Source organism: Anas acuta, chromosome 20, assembly GCF_963932015.1.
Source record: "Anas acuta chromosome 20, bAnaAcu1.1, whole genome shotgun sequence".
NCBI classification, from domain to species: Eukaryota; Metazoa; Chordata; class Aves; order Anseriformes; family Anatidae; genus Anas; species Anas acuta.
Window position 1 is genome coordinate 10,276,308 of NC_088998.1, and position 17,356 is coordinate 10,293,663.

Consider the following 17,356-nt stretch of genomic DNA (forward strand, 5'->3'; position numbering starts at 1 on the left):
TTGCAGGCCGTGTGTAGCTCTCTGGTGATGCCACAAGTGCTCCTCTCACTTCTCACTGCTGAATTCCCCCTTTCTGAGATTGCTTTGTAATAAATTCTGCTGAAGAGTAATGTCTCCTCTGTGACAAAGTATTTAGCCAAAACTTTAGCATTGCCACTGGATGGATGTTAGGGCTGTGCTATATTTACATGGGGTCATGTTTTGTCCAGGAATATTGCAGTAGTAGTGTGGCTGCCTGCCTGGGCATCCCTGCCAGAGGCCAGCTGCTTAGCTCCGCAGGGCAATTCAGGCTTTGGGGAGGAGATGGAAATAGAAATGTGTTTTCCTTCTTGTTTTGAGAACTTTGCTGTCTCTGGTAATTACCTGTCTCCTTGCCTAGCAGCGGGGTGCTAAGGGAAGAGGTTAATTGACGCACACAGGTAACGTTCATCTTTTGATGTGGAAAGGTGCCAGTGCTGTGCTTGAAGCATCTCCAGGTAGAGTTCTCATGGGGGCTAAAGTGGAGTGGAAAGGAGCCTTTACTAATTACCTCTTTGATATTAAATTCCAAAGGTGCCATGGTGCTTTAATGACCACTGCCGTGTTCAGCCCGAGCTGAGACTAGTTAGAAAGATCAAGTAGTGAAGAGGGTTTTTACTTTCAACTTGGCTCAGCACTCAGTGCATCCAGCTGCCTTTTCTGCCTGAGGCCACGAATGTTTTAAATTTACAATTAGAAGATTAAATCCAGAAAGCAGAATTTTTTTTTGCTAACCATGGAGACCCCTGACAGATGGAATCAGAAGCTTTGGACCAATGCGACAACACAGAGCGTTCATTAATAACCAATCCAAAAAGGCAGTGTTTCTCTGCAGAGTAAGGTCCTGCTGAAGTCACCACTGTTAGACGTAACTCAGGAAACATTTGGTCACAAGTAGCTAAAGGTAATCCAGTAACAGTGCAGTGAACCTGTCTCTCTGCAATCCTGCACGTAACTGACGTGAAGATACAGCTGGTTGTGAGTACACATAGCAAGGTAGCTGCCGCTGCTGTTCACAACCATAGTGACTGCAGAGGAGTTGGGATTCTCCCTCTCTTCTGCCTTTTTTTGGTAAGCAAAGGAGGGCCTTTGGACTTTTTAGTGAAGCTTCATGTTTGCTGGACTTGGTATTTCTTTGGCCCTGTTTTATCTCCAAGTGTGCACAGGTGGGGACGTGCAGTTCTCACCCAGTTCTGGTGCCATGGACAGGCTTTAGCGGCTAACCCAGGTGAACGAGCATTGCAGCCGTGTGATGAACCAAATCAGAGGGGGGACCGAGAGGTACGTGTGCTGTGAAAGGGCTTTGGAGACGACAGGAAATGTCGAAGGAATTTGCTATTTAACTTTATTTGCAAGAAACATGTAGCCAGTCTGCTTATAATGGGAACAGAACAGTGCACGTAGTCCTTGCAGTGACTGCAGCCAGTCTATGCTGGCAGTGCTGGGGTGACTGTGGAAATGTCAATTCCTGTGCTGCAAACCAGAGAAATTGTCCTGAGCACGCAGTGGGCTTGGGCTCTTTTTGTCACAGGCTCCTGGCCTCTGGAAGGCACGGGCTGGGCCTGGCTCCTCATTAAGCGTACAAAGGCTCGGATCTCCTGCCTAGGAAAGCTTTTGGGAATGGTTTCCTGGGCTCCCACTCTAATTGCTACAGGGATTCCAGGCAGATTCCGTCATCCTTGTTTTCTGCCTGACTGGGAATCTGAGAATAAAAGGGTTCACGGCAGAATAATGAGCCTGCTGGACAGTGCACGCTCAGCAGCAATCCCCGGCATCACATGGGAGAGGAAGGGGAGGCTGGGCGGGGGGGATGATGCTGGGAAGGAGGGGAAGGGGCCCGGCTAAATCCCTGAGCACCCTCCCTCCCCCATCGGCACTGCCTCTTAAAAGAAGACTTAGAAACACTACAGTCCTTCGGTGGGAGGAATTAGGGGGAGGTCAGGGTAGGGGCAGGCTTTTGTAAACCAAAGTCTCCTCTAAATCCCTTTCAGGCCCTAAAGCCGGATGCCTCCACCTTCTTGCACAAAAGGACCGGGGAGCTGATGGGGCCGGGAGCTGACAGAAAGCCACTGATGCAGATTAACTGCTGGCTGTGTAGGAGGTGCACCAGGGCACGGCAAACAGAACCAAAAATGGGCTGGGGTAGTGATGGCACGAATGAGAGAATGACTAAGGTCAGCCCAGAAGGGGTGCGGTGGTGGTGGTGCTGTGTGACCCCGGCACGTCCTCAGCGTGGAGCGCAGCGCACCGAGACCTCTCCGTGCTGGCAGAAACGTGGCGAGGGCCGGGGGCAGTGAGCTGCAGTGCTGAGAGCTCTGCGGGCCTGGTTTGAGTAACTGCACGTGCTCTGCCGGTGGCTGGGGACCTGTCACGGGCTGCACGCAGGTACACACACGACAGCAAAAATGGCAGAGCATGGCATGCAAAAAGAAGTGATTTTTCCAAGAGAGAAGTGTTTTTTCCAAAACACCTGCTGTATAGTTGTTTGCAGAGTTACTTCCATGTCAGATGCTTTGTAACAGCTATGTGGGAACCAGCCTGGGGTCTGCCCCTCAGCTTCTCTCCTGTGCATCCTGTAATGGGAACCAAAGCAGAAGCTGCCTGATACCAGAAAGCTGCAGTGGGATGGGAAGCTAATGACTGCTGTCTTTGTGAGGGGGGACTGTCTGCATTGCCTTTCTCCCTTTGTACTATTCTTATTTTTCTTTTGCAAGTATATCATTGTGTCATCGAGTCCAGGGCATGTATCCTAACTCCAATACCAAGGCAGTTAGCTTTGTTCCCTGGGCTATTTTTCCCTTTGACCAGTTAGATCATTTCACAAAGTGAATTTAAAATTTCATTTGGAAAAGAAATGAGGATCCCCCCTATTCTTCCGCCATTCCCCATTGAAAAATACACGCATTGAATGTTTTTTGTTGTTCTCTCTATCACGTACCTGTGTAATCTTGTTTATATGAATTAAATTTGCAGATATTGATAGTTAGGGCCATCAGCATGAACCTCATCCATCTCTGCTCTTCTCCTAACACCTAAAGACTTCCTGCTGTGTAAGGTTGTAGGGTGGCACCCTCTGAGATGCACGTGGTGATCAGCAGAAGGACTTTCTGTAGGGCTACTTAATGCCGACTAATACAGCGTCCGTTTTCTCAACAGGAACTTCATCCTCTGAAAATGACAGCAGCTGTTCATCATCCCCATGTGAAAATGGAGGGAGCTGCAAGGATTTGGAAGTGGGTTATCAGTGCACCTGCCCCGTGCAGCCTGTAGCCTACACAGGCACAAACTGTGAAATTCTCTATGATGCATGTGTCAAACATGATTGCCCTGCCCACAGCGTTTGCAACAGGACCGAAGGACTCCTGGAATACAAGTGCATCTGTATGCCTGGCTTTACAGGTAGTGATTGTGACATTAATATTAACGAGTGCGAGAGCAACCCCTGTAAAGATCCTCGTTTTGAATGCGTAGATAGTATAAATGGATACACCTGTAAATGCCGAACAGGACTGGATGGAGAAGGCTGCCAAACAGAAAGCTCTGTGTGCTCTAGTCACCCCTGCCTAAATAACGGGACGTGTGTTGAGGGTCCTGGGGACTATGTCTGCATCTGCCAGCCTGGCTTCACCGGGGCCCACTGCAAAGACAACATTGATGAGTGCGCCTCCAACCCGTGCCAGAACGGAGCCATCTGCCGAGACAGGGTGAATGAGTATAGCTGTTTCTGTGTGCCTGGGTTCCAAGGATACAACTGTGAAATAGACATCAACGAGTGTGCGTCCCGGCCCTGTAAAAACAATGGCACCTGCCTGAATGAGATGGATCACTATTTGTGCAAGTGCATCCCTGGCTACACAGGTACCTTTCATGCTCGTGTACTGGCCTGGTGGTTGGGTTACATCTCACTGCTCGTGGTGCTCCACAACGTGCCTGGTCGTGGTAGGAGCTGTCCTGAGAAGCTGTTGTTTTACAGCTGAGTCTTTGACGCACAACTCAGATTTTTTGAGCGTTTTGTACTGTGTGTGAATGATGGCATGGTGCTTGTTTTCATGGCTCCCAGGCAGTAGCTGAGAATTTGATTTCCAGGGACGGTGTGGATGTTGAGAGACACGGATATAAGAGTGAAGGTGGGGGCGCTGCCTGAGCCAGGAGTGCTAGATACCAAGGAGATGTGATTAGCTTCAGTAGGAAATTACAGGAGATGTACAAGGAAAGAGATTTAGTATCAGGAAGAGTGTTATAACTAAGTCCCAACAGGCATAACTAAGTCTGACTTGTAGTTCTTTTTCCCGTCCTGCAGGACTTGTCTGAGGGGAGTAGGCTTTTTTGGAAGAGAGTGGCTTTTAGGTGGAGATTTCTTTTCCAGTTCTTTGATGTCTGGAGAATGTTTTTGGGATGTGGCATAAGTATCCCTTTTATGTGCATCTGTGCTAACGGTGACTCAGAGAGTAATCTCCACCTGTGAGTTATCTGTGAGGGAGGCAGCGGGGGCTCTCCTTTCTCTAGCCCTGCTTATCGGAGAGGAATGCGGCTGTGCTGCGCCCATGGCTGCCTGGTACCACTTAGCACGTGAACTTTCTCAGCCTTCCTCACTGACACAGACTGAAGTGATTCAAGAGTTAGGTTGCTGCGAAGGAATGCTGCTGATTACCAGTGGAATGAAGAGAAGTTACAACATCAGGAATGCGGTCAGTGATGCTGAGTCACTCTCTGATAAAACTGAACAGAGCCAAGGGAGGAAAAAAGCAGAATTCTGTAGGCCTTACAATTACCACTGATTTTGAGTATTAAACTCTTTGCAAATCAGCTTCTTTCATACCTTTTCCTGAATTTTCAAATAAGGATTGTGGGATTCCCCTGCCAGGGAAGTGATAAAATAACCCAGGTAGCTGGAGGAGTTCATTCTCTGAGTTACTCTGATGTTGTGTACAAGCCTAGTACTTCATCCTGAACTCAGAGGCTCTGCCACCACTGGCTGCCAAGGCAGGTTGTTTCCTGGTGTTCTCAGCCGGAATTTGGGTGAAGGAAGTTTTGTATGGGTATTGACAGGTTTGAAACAGCAGCTTAGGGGGCCCACATTCCTGAGGATTAGGATGGCCTTGTCCATGTTTTTAGCCTTTACCAAGCAGGAGAGATTAGATGGATTGGCAGGTGCCACTGCGATGACTAATGTTTGGAGGTGATGTCAGGCCACAGACAGCCTGAAGTGGTAGAATACAGTACAGCAAGATTGCTGCAGAGCAGTGTGCATGGCAGGTCTTACTCTGTCAGTGAAAGCTGAGGTTTTAGACCAAAAATGCCTGACTTAATACTCTTCACAAGTAACAGCTAATGCCTAATTTTTGGTAATGTTTCATAATATGATGGCTTACTATTACCTAGCATCGCTGCCATTAGCATTTTGCATTGCTTTAATGCTTTTTTCCCAGGTATCTCAAAGCAAGTTACAAATATTATTTAAATAAATGGAACAGTGTTTTGGAGAAGCAGGTAGAGATCACTTTTCCCATTCCCAAAATGCATCTGCCTCTGATGTAGAACACTGGATCTGGTAAATAGCAGCGCAACACAAGTGAAGAGTACCATGTCTAACTAAAAGTGTAAGGGTTATATCATATATAGAAGTTTAAATAATGCTAACTAGCAGTGAGATTCTTCTTTTCTCATCCCTGTCCTCCCTCCCCCAAAAGGATCCCCAGCCAAAACAACTGTCCTTAGATTTTTAAGGAGTGCATGCAAGTAAGATCAAGATTTTATGGCTTATTCAGCAAATGGATGTCATTTGTGAAGTGCTGATTGATTGACTACTTCAATGAATCTGAATGAAAGAAACAAAACCTTCATAAATTCTGGAAACTTTTCTTAGTTTTGTTGTAAGACTGAAATCCAAAATCCTAAACAAAACAATTTTGTTTCTAAGTAAAAATTAAAGGTCCTTAATTTGTAAGAATCGCATATTGTTCATAAGCTCCCAATGTTCTTATGGCAAAATTAGAAAAGATCATTATGATAACCAGTTAGAGTTGGTAACCTTAGGATTGATGGCTTTAGTGTTTCCAGCTCAGAAGTGGAGGCAGCACAGATATGCTTAGCTGGATTTTTAACACAGTTATTTCTCTCTTTTGTAACCAAGGTATAAACTGTGATGCTGAAATAGATGAATGTGCTTCATACCCTTGCCAGAATGGGGCCTCGTGCATAGATCACGTTGGGTTCTACACCTGCACCTGTGCACCTGGTTACCGAGGAATCCAGTGTGAGGTGGACATCAACGAGTGTGAGAGCCAGCCATGCCAGCACAACGGGACATGCCATGACCTCATTAACAGGTGAGAAATCAGTGTTTGGACAGTCAGATACTGGTACTGATCTAAAGTTCTGCTTAGTGGAGCCTGTCAAATTAGAGTAGACATCCACTGGGAGAATTGGATTTAGTCTTTCATACCTCCCAGTGGTTCCAGTGGCAGTACCTGAGAGTGATTAATAGCAATATGTGAGAGGACCCCTACCAGTAGCAAAACTCCTAGGATGCTCAAAGAAAGGTAGAAGATGGCTCCTGTTATTGCTTCCAGCTGACATATCAGATGCAAAGGGAAGTGATTTACAGATCTTGATCAGCAAAAGCAGCTGCTGAGAACATACCTGTGTGTGTGTGAATCTGCCTTTTCACAGACATTGTGAGCTCCCAGACTGCTGGGGTTGGTCTGCTCTCTCATTAGCGTGGCCTGTTTGTGTGGATGGAAATGTCTTTTTCCTCTGCCCCACAAGTGGGTTTGAGGACGAACTCCAGCTTCATTTGCTCTTTTCTCACATGGGACTCAGCAGCGAAATGAAGAGCCTTCTGCATTGCTGTTTTGTTGCCCCACAGCTACCAGTGTGACTGCAGTGACACAGGCTTTGAAGGGGACCACTGTGAGTTGGATATCCTGGAGTGTGCCTCTGAGCCCTGTCTGAACAATGCCACGTGTGTTGAAGGAATCAAGAACTACAGCTGTGCCTGTTGGCCAGGTAGGTTAGAAATCTATTCCGTTATGCCAGCATGTAGGCACATTGCAATGGAGAGGGCATTATAAATTGTCCTGTTGACAAAGAAAGGAACGAACAATTGTACTGCATGGTCCAGCATGATTGTTTTTTGGTTATCCAAAACAGTGAGGCTGCCACCACTTGTCTTTACAGTTCATTCCAGGATCTAATCGATCCCTTTGTTGAGAAAGGCACACTGATTCTCAACCATAAAATTTCCCTTCGCCTCTTTTCTGCCTTTTCCCATCATATGTTTATTTTATAATTAATAGTTCTCTGCAAATTGGCTATCTGGCTCTTGCCTTTGACATACTGAAGAAACTGGAGGACTCTGAGACTCCCTACTTGATGAGCTGTAGGGTCATTTGGCTTTTATTCTCACTTTCAAGGCAACCACAGTTATTGGGTGACCACTTCTAGTGAAGTGGTACGTGATGTTTACACTGTCTCCTGGCAGGTTACACAGGACAGCACTGTGAAGAGGACGTGGATGAATGTGCAGCAGATCCCTGTTACAACGGAGGTGTATGCCTCGAACGATCCAACCAGTCCTACTATGGAACACGACCTGACTTCCCCAGTGATTTCAGCTATAGCCAAGCAGCTGGTTTCCAGTGTTGGTGCCAGCCAGGCTTTGCAGGTGAACTATGCAGTACATGTTGCATCCTCACTGCACCTGTGGTTTGAGTAGATAGAAATGATGTTCAACTGAAATACTACCCACCATTTCCCTGGTTTATAAATAACTCCAAAACATGGATTTAAGAGCTGTGGAAATTCCCTGGAAAGAGGAGCTAGCAATAATAGTTCATTCTTTTTTAAAGAAAAAAATGAGTATGGTCCACAGTTGTGCAGAGGGAAATGGTTCAGAAGTTCTGATCCTGCCCCGCTCCCTTTCATGACACTGGCAAATCACTCAACCTTTCCTTACTTCATTTTTCAGAATTGTTTCAATGATGGTATCTATTAGCCAGAGTGTCTGCAGAGACACGCTATAGTTCAAGGAATTCTTCTGCCTTTTGAGGTGACAAAAAGAGCTGCAAAACGTTATGTGTCATTCATATCGTCTCCTTCACTGATGCATGCGTGCACTCAAGATGGGTGTTTGTGTTTTCACTTCAAAGGGGAGACCTGCTTTACGAACATTGACGAGTGCGAGTCCCAGCCGTGTCAGAATGGAGGGCACTGCATGGACCTTGTTGATGGCTTTCTTTGCCGTTGCCTACCAGGTTATTCAGGTAATGCTGACGAAGGCGGGTGGCTGGAATCAGGTCAGTCTGTTTAATGCTGAGTCGCTGTATTACTGCCTGGCTGCAGGACTGGACTCCAGCCTTGGGTAGCCCAGGCTGCTAAGCAGGACTGAGATAAATTGTGGAGGGCTCAGTAGTTGTGCAGAGGGAATTCTGCAGTTCAGGGCTCAAATGCCATGAGAAAATCATGTGATTTTGGTCAAGCAAGTAGATTAGACTATGGACTAGATTTTGAGAGAGAACATCAACTATGTAGAAGAGTCTAAGACTCTTAGACTCTTACATCTAGCAGGCCTGTATCCTGGAGTGAAAATTCACCAGGAGAACTACTTTTTTTGGATATATGCATGATGAATGTGAACAAAAAACACTTTCAAATAAAAAAATATAAATGGAAAAAAAAAAAGGGGCACTTAAAACTCTGGATGTCACAAGCTACTGATCGTAGCAGGTTGGATCCACCAGCACATCAAACATCTGTAAAACATATCTATTCCCTAACAACCCTGGATAATAAGAGCCAGGGATTTGGGGTTGAAGGCAGTAATTTGCAATGTTAGGAGGTCAAAAGGTCTTTGTGATGTGAGCAAATGAAGCCTCCTCTGTTTACAAGGGAGTGGGGAGTCTGGATTCTTACGCAAATGCCCTTCCTGACCCTAATGGGTCTCTGTTTTCTAGCTGAGAAACCAGGGGATAGTGAGTACTGCACATCAGCTTTGTTGGGAAGGTGCGCTGCTGACTAATACTAAACCTCATCTCAGTTTAGAATAGTTGTTCTCAGTCGTCTTCATCTTCAGATTCTCTATATACTCTCTGTTTTTAACAATTTAACACCAAAATAGTTTATAAGAAAGTTTATAAGAAGGTAGAAGGTGGCCCCTAGCACCAATCTTCCATTTGTGCATCGTTGATGTGGATGTAACCTTTCCGTGGTGTTCTTAGGCTGCCATCTCGTGGGGAAAAAAAATTTTCCAACCTGAGTAAAGAAGTTTTTAACTTCTTGGAATAGCAGGTAGCAGCATTCCAGGGTCTTAGGTCCTTATTACATGGGAGAGTTTCCAGTTTTCCCTCTCTAGTCATAATGGTTGAGCTGTGTAGGAGTAAGTCCAGTTGTTTCCTGGACAGTTGTTTCCCCATTACACAGGGGCTTTCACTCTCAGAATCTCAAGTCCACTCGTAGTTATCGCATTCTGTTAGTGGGCTGAGTTCTTTGTATGGTTTTGTGGTGTATGTGGTTTGCTTTGGATTCCTGATGTAGGTTAGGCCAAGAAAAAAAATGCTTTTTTTAGGTGAGGCTTTTGAAAATAGGTGTTTACCTAAACTCTGCATTGCTACTTCTTGGGTAGTTACCGTGCTACACTCGTGAACTGAGATCTTGTCCAAAGTGATGGCTTAACATTCATCCTACTTGTCAAAATTCCCTCTCACGTACATGCCCTATTCCCTTTTCTTCCTGCAGTGCCCCAGTACCCCTCAGAGTGTTCAGAATTTCATTTTGCCTTGCCAGACTGATCTGTTTAATCCTTTCCAATTCTTAGCATGCTCATAGGCGGAAAAGCTGACAGGAACAGGATGGTGAGCAAAGGAGTGCTGGAGTTCATTCTGGTGCATCAAATTTGGGTTCATTAGTACTTGAAGGGGATTAGAAGCAGGTTGCTCTTCTAGATATTGCTTTTGGTGAAGGACTTTGTTTCAGCTGAGGTAGTTCTGACACGTTAACACAGTGAAAGGCTGGGAGCAGCCTCTGTGAGATCAGCGATTGCATGTGGAGGAGTGAAGCTGACAGGGAAATAATAGCAATTAATCTCCCCTCCTTTGTCAATTAATCTCAGTACAGTCATGCTGGGTAAACAGCTTATTACTTCATATTAGGATCACAGAACAACTTTGTGAAGCTTCCCATAACGTTTCTGCTCCAAACACATTTCTGTGGCAGCTTAGATCTGCCATGAACTTGGGTTTAAGCTGCCTCCGCTGATTAAAGTGAACTTGCTACTCTGAGGAATGCTTTCTTGGGGCGGCAGGAGGTTCTTTCGGCATTTTTTTTCTTCAATCTGAAGAATTTGGGGGGTGTTGGGATAACAATGCAAGTCAGGAGAAATTCATTCTTTGCAAATTAACTGCCTCAGTGCTGTCTTAGGCTACAGCATTGGAGGGAGATGAGAAAGTTCTTTCTCTGAAATGTGGTTGTCACAGAAGCAGTGCCTCGTTCTTGGAAGAAGTATGTAATAGGTCCTGAAGAGTCAGTCCAGCGCATTAGTTTGTGCTTTATAGAGGATGTGCCCTGAGAGGATGTAAGAAGTGTGAATTAAAAGATTTCATGGGTATTAAATGAAGTGAGAAGGAGGAAGAGTCTTGCATAGTCTTGGAAATTATGTCAGTTGTGGCCAAGAGAAAAAGCATACTAGGAAACGTCAATCTTTTAGGAAAAAAAAAGACAAAATTAGTTATTTACACGTAGGAATAATTTTAGTCCATCATGTATATCGTATACAATAGTTTAGGCCAGGACAAAAAGAAAGACTGGTGCCTCTGCTTGGAAAGAGAACTGACTTTTAACCTGCAACATGTTACCACTTAGGTAGAATTTGGCTATTTTTAAAACATTTCAATTGCTTGAGCAGAAGGAAGATGTGTGAAAACTGGAAATTTCTATCTATCACATTCCACTTTCTGTCATTTTTCTGTTAAAAACCCTCTGAAATATTTAACGTTATTTTGACCTTCCTCAAGAATTTTTACAAATGATTAGGTACAAAATAATTCTCTGAATTTAAACTGCGTGACTTAATCTTGTAACTCTCACAACTGCCAGCGTGTAAGAATGGGGAATTAAAACATCTAGAAAACATATCACCTGATCCTTTAATTTCTTTAGAATCTTTCTGTTTCAAAGAACATTATAAGCTGGTTTGGAAGACATCGTATTTAAGTATTTTATCTTCCATATCATTGTACTATTTAGAATTTTCATGACAGTGGATTTTCCCATCCTCGTGATATGTCTCTAACAGAACCTAGTCTGTACATATCCTTAAGCTGACCCCGGGAATAGAAGCAACTGCAGACTGTAATTAGCAATATTTAATGTAATGAATCTAGAAAGATGTAGTGACAAGTAGGGGGTCAGAATCTGTGCTGCCTTGTGCTACACGGATGAGTTAAATATCTGTATTTCCAATCAGCAGTGTACAGAGGCTGTGTGTGTATGTAAATGCATACCTGTGCGTGTACAGAAATCAAAACGTGGATCTTCCTGAAGAGGTATAATGTTCTCCAGTCTTCACACTGTTATACTTTATTGTTGCAGTGGACAGTTGAATGAGCACAGTTGAACAAGCACCACTCTTGTTTTCTCTTGAACAGGAACAGAAGGGTCATCCTAGCTGTTATAAATAGCATTTAAAATTGGGGCTGGGATAGGACGATGCATACATACAACCAGCTGTGACTATCTGGGAAGTTTTAACTCCAAACAAATACTCACCATATCCCTCCCACTTAAAATATGTATGAAATTGACTGGTATGTTTGGACTGAGCTCACTCAGAAGAAAGTAAACAAACAGCCAGAGTTCTTGGAATGCTTTCTTTTAATACCGCAAAGTCATACTGCTAATACTCTGATTTCTGGGAGCTTGTGTTTGTTTGGACCTGAAATTGATACTAACAGAATCCTGAAGTTTGGGGAGAAGCTCCCAGATAACATCTCTTCACAGAAATAACAACCTTCTCCATGTTCCTCACAACATGGAAGTGCAGTTCCTCTTCTAGAAACTTTACAGTGTCAGAATAGCCACTTTTTTTTTTTTTTTTTTCCAAAACCAGATCCACAGAGGAAAAAATGAAATTGCAACATCTGATTTGATAAGGTTGCTAATGGAGAGAGCGAGCTTTGATTCTGCAGTCCCATGGTTGAGCTGGTGCACTCAGCATAGAGCAGGGAATTTCCTTCTATTCCATTCGATTTCAGAGACACAGATTGTGGTAGTTAAACCTTGAGACTTGTCTTTGTGACTGTTGTCCAGTGGAAATGTTTGTGCACACAGACACACAGAAAGGGGCAGATGGAGGGAGAAAACTGCACAAAGTGCTGGTCCCCTGGTCCTGGCAATGAAAGCACTGCAGAGCAGGGGCTGCGCGCTGCCTTTGGAACTCCCCGTATTGTGTGGTTTGGGGATGGAAACGCAGCTTTTGGTCTTAGCCTGTTAAAAGGAAAAGCCGTACTTTGGCCTTGATGATGGAACTTGGCAGATTCACCTGAGGGGTGGTGAGGGCAGGAGATTGTCTCCTGACTCTCTGCTGCTGGCGCTAATGCTGCGGGCACTGCAGGGTATTAGTGTAATGCAGCGCGCACCCCCTGCCATACACATTCTTCGTGTCAGCACTGACAGAGGCCAGCTGGGGAGGTTTAGAGCAGGGCTGGATTAGATCTCGCTGCGGCGCAGGTCTCTGCTATATTGGCCGGTTCCATCTCCAATCCCTTTTTGTCTGACTGGCTTCGGGGAGCTCACACACGTCCTGCCGTTCCAGTGCAGCCTTTTTGCCATTCCCCACCCCCGTTCACCCCCACTTTTCTTCCTTTACTGTCACAAATGTCCACAAGGAGCCGGCCATGAAATCTGTGCTGATTGGCGTGATCCTGAAGGGAATTTTTCTGCTAGCAGGTAATGAGCTCTGTACAGTAATTGCAGTGTATCCTGAATGCTTGTGTGCCTGCCCAGGGCAGGGGGCTGGTCGTGTGCGTAGTGGTAGCTGGAGGCGTGCGAAGGACTGAATTCACTAGGAAGGCAGAATGTTTTTATTTTGAAGAGACCTAAAGTTTTGTTTTGGAAACTTTAGGGCCAGGAATTTCCTCGTTGCCTCAAGATAAATGCAGAGCAGCCAGCATGCTCCTGTAGGAGCATCTGCGCTACGATTCTGACTTGTTCGGAAAGCCGGGAGCCTGCAGCAGTCAGTCGGGGAGTTGTTCTGAGGCACGGGTCCCTGGGTTGTGCTCAGGTGTCCTTTGTGAACACGCCGGTGTCTCCTGCTCGTTCTCTGAAACATTACATTTGCTTTGCAGAGAATCGTTTTGCGATTTCCCTTTTTCTTTTAATGATTTTTAAACTCTTCTATTGAGAAGTAGTTTTTGTTTTAAGTCAGGGGACAAACCCTCTGCTGCCCTGTGCACTTCTCCATCTCCTCCCCCACTGTCTCCTTGAGCAGTAGTGCACGGTGGGAGAGAGGTCAAATCAGTGAGTTGCCATGGAAATGGCAGTAATTGTGCAAATATAATTGTGGCTGGGTCTGTTTGGTGCTGCTAATTCTCTCTCTCCTCCCACCTCTCCCTTCCTCCCCCCCATTTTTCTTTTGGTCATAATACAAACCCTAATTAGGATGCACCAGGGAAAGGTTGCGAGGAATTCAGTTGTCTTATGGGGAGAGGGCACACCAACGCTGGCTGGGAAGCCCTGCTGAACTCGCATGTTTCAAGAGCTGGGCCCATGAATAGTCCTCATCCTTCAGTTTTTTTGGCACGTGGCAGATAAATTAGAATCTTTCTGTTTATGCGTTTTTTTTCTTTTAATTTATGTATCTGTTGAGCATACTGCAGGAGTCACACACTTCAATGAATCTCTGCTTACTGATAGCAACCAGTAAATCCTGACCTTCAGTCAGAGAGTACTGAACACTCGGATTTGCAGAACACAGCTATGGAACAAGACCATTCTTACCACATCAGTAACACTTCGGAATTTAGAGAATAGATTCCTATTTGAAAATAATGCGGACTGTTAAAGCTCATCAACTTGTGGCTGTATGTTTCTGACCCAGCCCCTGTGGTTACTGGGACTGTTAGCTTGAATGCTGCTAAATTAGCTGGACTGTTTGAAAATAATTGTCTCCAGGCAGCAGCCTTTTAACTAACACTTGTCTCATTTTTCAGATAACGAATTCCACTAATCTGCATTTTTTAGTCTTTATAAGAAACTCATTACATATTTTAAAATCTAATGATATAATGAATCACATTGGCAGCATTATTTGTTCTTACTATCAAGAGTAAGAACAATAGAAAACATTTGAGCTAAGAAATGTAAATAGTACATAAAAGACTTGGTAAGAGTAAATTGTTTTTAATATATACTTAGAAAAAGATGCTTAAGCTTTCCTTAGAGAAGCAAATTAGTTTTAAACTTCCTTTTTCAAAATCTTGTTTTTTTCCTGAAGTAGGGAAAGTTCCTTTACTTTGCTGGAATCCCTTTCTTCATTTACACTCGGTACTCTGCAGCCAAACCCAAAACTACAGACCCCTGTGCTGAGATGAAACTAGCACCTAGGAAGCAATACGCAGTAGAAATCCCCTTCTGTCTTACTGTGGTGTAACTGAAGAATTTGACAAACTGGTTATCTTCAAACAAATTTGACAAAAATCATTGGCGATAATAGAGGAGAAGAGAGGGCAAGAAAGCTGGCTGACGAAGGGTTTGAAGAATGGCAGCAAGAAAGACAACGCTTGTTTTTGGCTTCTCTAGGAAAAGCTGCCCTTTGCTCTGCTGCTAGATGTTTCCTTTGCCTGCTTGTGAGCCGCGAGGTTAGACAGCAGCGTGTAGAGACCTGAAGTGCCAGCTCGTTCTTTTCACCCATTTCCAACAAATAATCGAGAAATCAAACCAGCTGCATCCCATGGGAGCTCGGTGTTTAATTAGCCACCAGCCCGGGGTTGTGCATTCCCCATGGGGACTAATTTGCCACCTGGTGTGAAGCGCTCACCCACAGGTGTCAGCTGGGAGCCTGGGAAGCAGCACAGGCAGGAGTTCTGCTGCTGCTCCGTGGGCAGAGCGTGGCCAGAGGAGACACGGTCAGGCTGGGAGGGGAACGGGGGACACTGGGGCTCTCTCCTGCTGCCAGTTGGCACCTGCCTGCCTGCCCGGCCTTCACAGAAAGGCAAAAATTTGTGGCGTCTCTGCTTTTGTTACTCAGTCTCTTTTCTTCTCTTTGCCCTGGTAAATTTTAACAGCTCTGATCTCAAATGGGCGGCACGTCAAGCACTCGGGACTGCGCTCAACCTAACTGCCTCTCCAGTAGATTTGACAGCCTCTCCCCCTAAGTCCAACCGCAAATCCTCCTCTTGCAGCTTGGAGAGTCCTTCAATCCACTGATAAGTCAGGAAACCCACTCTCTGTAATTCTACTGCTCTGCTGTTTTTTCTGAATTCCAGCTCAGTTCTTCCCCTCTTCTCCCACCCTGGGATCCTCCAGGCCTAAAGACATCCTGTATGTTGTAGTAATTCCAACACATTTCCTTCAGTGTGGCCATAATGTTCCAGGATCTCGATTATTCTCTTACTTCTTCCTTGACTGTCTCGGTTTCCTCAAGAATTTTCTCGCCAGTTAAGATCATACCCCAGGGTCTGTATGCTGAGCACTAATTGCTGGGGAAAAAAGGCTGTGCTGAGGTGGTATTAACAACTCTGACTCTATCCATCAGCTGAGCTCCCCTTCAAGGCAGACATTACTGGCCAAATTCCATGCTTTTGTACAGTCACCATGCACAGTAGTTCTCTTCTAGGTTAGGAAGAGAGGTGCAGCCATGTCCTAGAGCAATCTGAGGTAATGTTGGTGACAGAACAGCTCCAGCACAGCTGTAAGAGCAGAATTACCAGAGCCTCCCTGTTCTGTTTCAATGCTTCACAGAGCATGATAGGTGTTACGGCCTTACACTGATACAAAAGAACACTTTGGAGCTGGTGCTGAGCTTTTACCTATCTGCACAAATTGCAGTGCCAACAGCAGCCAAACGCTCGCTCTGAAAGGAGTAAGCTGGTCAGGCAGTGGGGTTGCAAGGGTTTGTGCAGGACTGTCATTGTTGGCGTGAGAGGTGGTTCCCAACATCAGCATACAGGTTCAAGAAGCTTCGTATCTTTTAAAATTTCTTTTTTCACATTTCATCAAGTCCAGCTCCAGTACTTCTACTGCACCATCTCCCCTCATCTCTTTTTCCCTCAGGCAACTCTCTAATCTCTTTGACATGCCCATTCTGGCTAGTGGCTTTTCTTTACAAATGTCTTTTGTGTTTTGATTCCTCTCCTTTGTGCGTGAATTCCTTCTTTTTCTTTCTGCTGTCCTCATTCTGCTTGCTGGGTAGATTCTGTGTGTAATACTATTAGATCAGGATAATCCATGCTTGGCTTATCTGTGTGACTGTCTCTGAAGATTAGTGAAAACCGATGTTATGGGCCAGATAAACAGTGAACTGGTTCAGGAGGGCTCTTCTGTCAGTCTGGAGATGCTCAGGAAAATGACAGCTGATTTTCATTAACCAGATTTGAGTGTAATGGCTTGTAATTTACTTCAGCCCTGTTGGGATCCATGTGCCTCGAGGAGACGTGCTAACTGCACTGCAGTGCTTTTTACCCAGTTCACTTCTGCAGGACTGGATAAAACTGAAATCAGCTTTGGTGCGAGTATGACTAAGTGCCTGTGAAGCATGTTTTGTTTGTTGTTTGGTAATGACCTGAGTTTTGTGAATGTTTTACAACTGGAGGGTTGTCTGGGATTGTTTTCCGAAGTATGGAATTTGAATTTTCTTAACTGAGGCTTGCCAATAACTTCCTTGGCTGGTGATCCAGTTTGATGCTGTCTGCAACAATGGTGCCCAGAACATGCTCCAGTCAGATCTGTAGACTTAATGTGAATCTAAATGTACCAAACCTGTGTATGAAAGGCATAAAATCATTGTCTGTGCTGTCTTTTCCCTTTAATATCCTCTGCTTGCTCTCCGCGCTGATCAGCTGTGGTGTCTGTGATCCTCTGGGAGAGGGCAGTGGGGCTGTTAGATGAGGTAGGCTGACTGGCTGAAGCTCTGCAGACAGCACCCTCTTCGCAGCACCTGGAAGGGCATCACAGAATCATCTCTGTTGCTTGTATGTTAATGGTAGGCCTCTCTGGTGAGTGCAGGCACTTCTCACTGGCAGCCCTAGGGCTTCTAGTGGCTTCCTGAAGAGAAGAGCTCAGGGCCTGGCAGTGCTGGGGAGGGCGGTCTGTGCCTCGCCGGCTTGCTCAGGGGAAGGGAGTCACA

General features: G+C 45.2%; 1 protein-coding gene across 3 annotated transcripts in view; it reads left to right on the forward strand.

The window, feature by feature from the left end:
- CRB2 (crumbs cell polarity complex component 2) overlaps positions 1-17,356 on the forward strand; it is a 65,399-nt gene that overhangs the window by 33,507 nt on the left and 14,536 nt on the right. For all 3 annotated transcript variants that reach the window (XM_068657014.1, XM_068657012.1, XM_068657011.1), the window contains 5 exons: positions 3,175-3,876; positions 6,152-6,347; positions 6,887-7,026; positions 7,502-7,684; positions 8,169-8,282. In XM_068657014.1, coding sequence (XP_068513115.1) covers positions 3,175-3,876; positions 6,152-6,347; positions 6,887-7,026; positions 7,502-7,684; positions 8,169-8,282 — 1,335 coding nt within the window. The remainder of the gene's footprint in view (positions 1-3,174; positions 3,877-6,151; positions 6,348-6,886; positions 7,027-7,501; positions 7,685-8,168; positions 8,283-17,356) is intronic.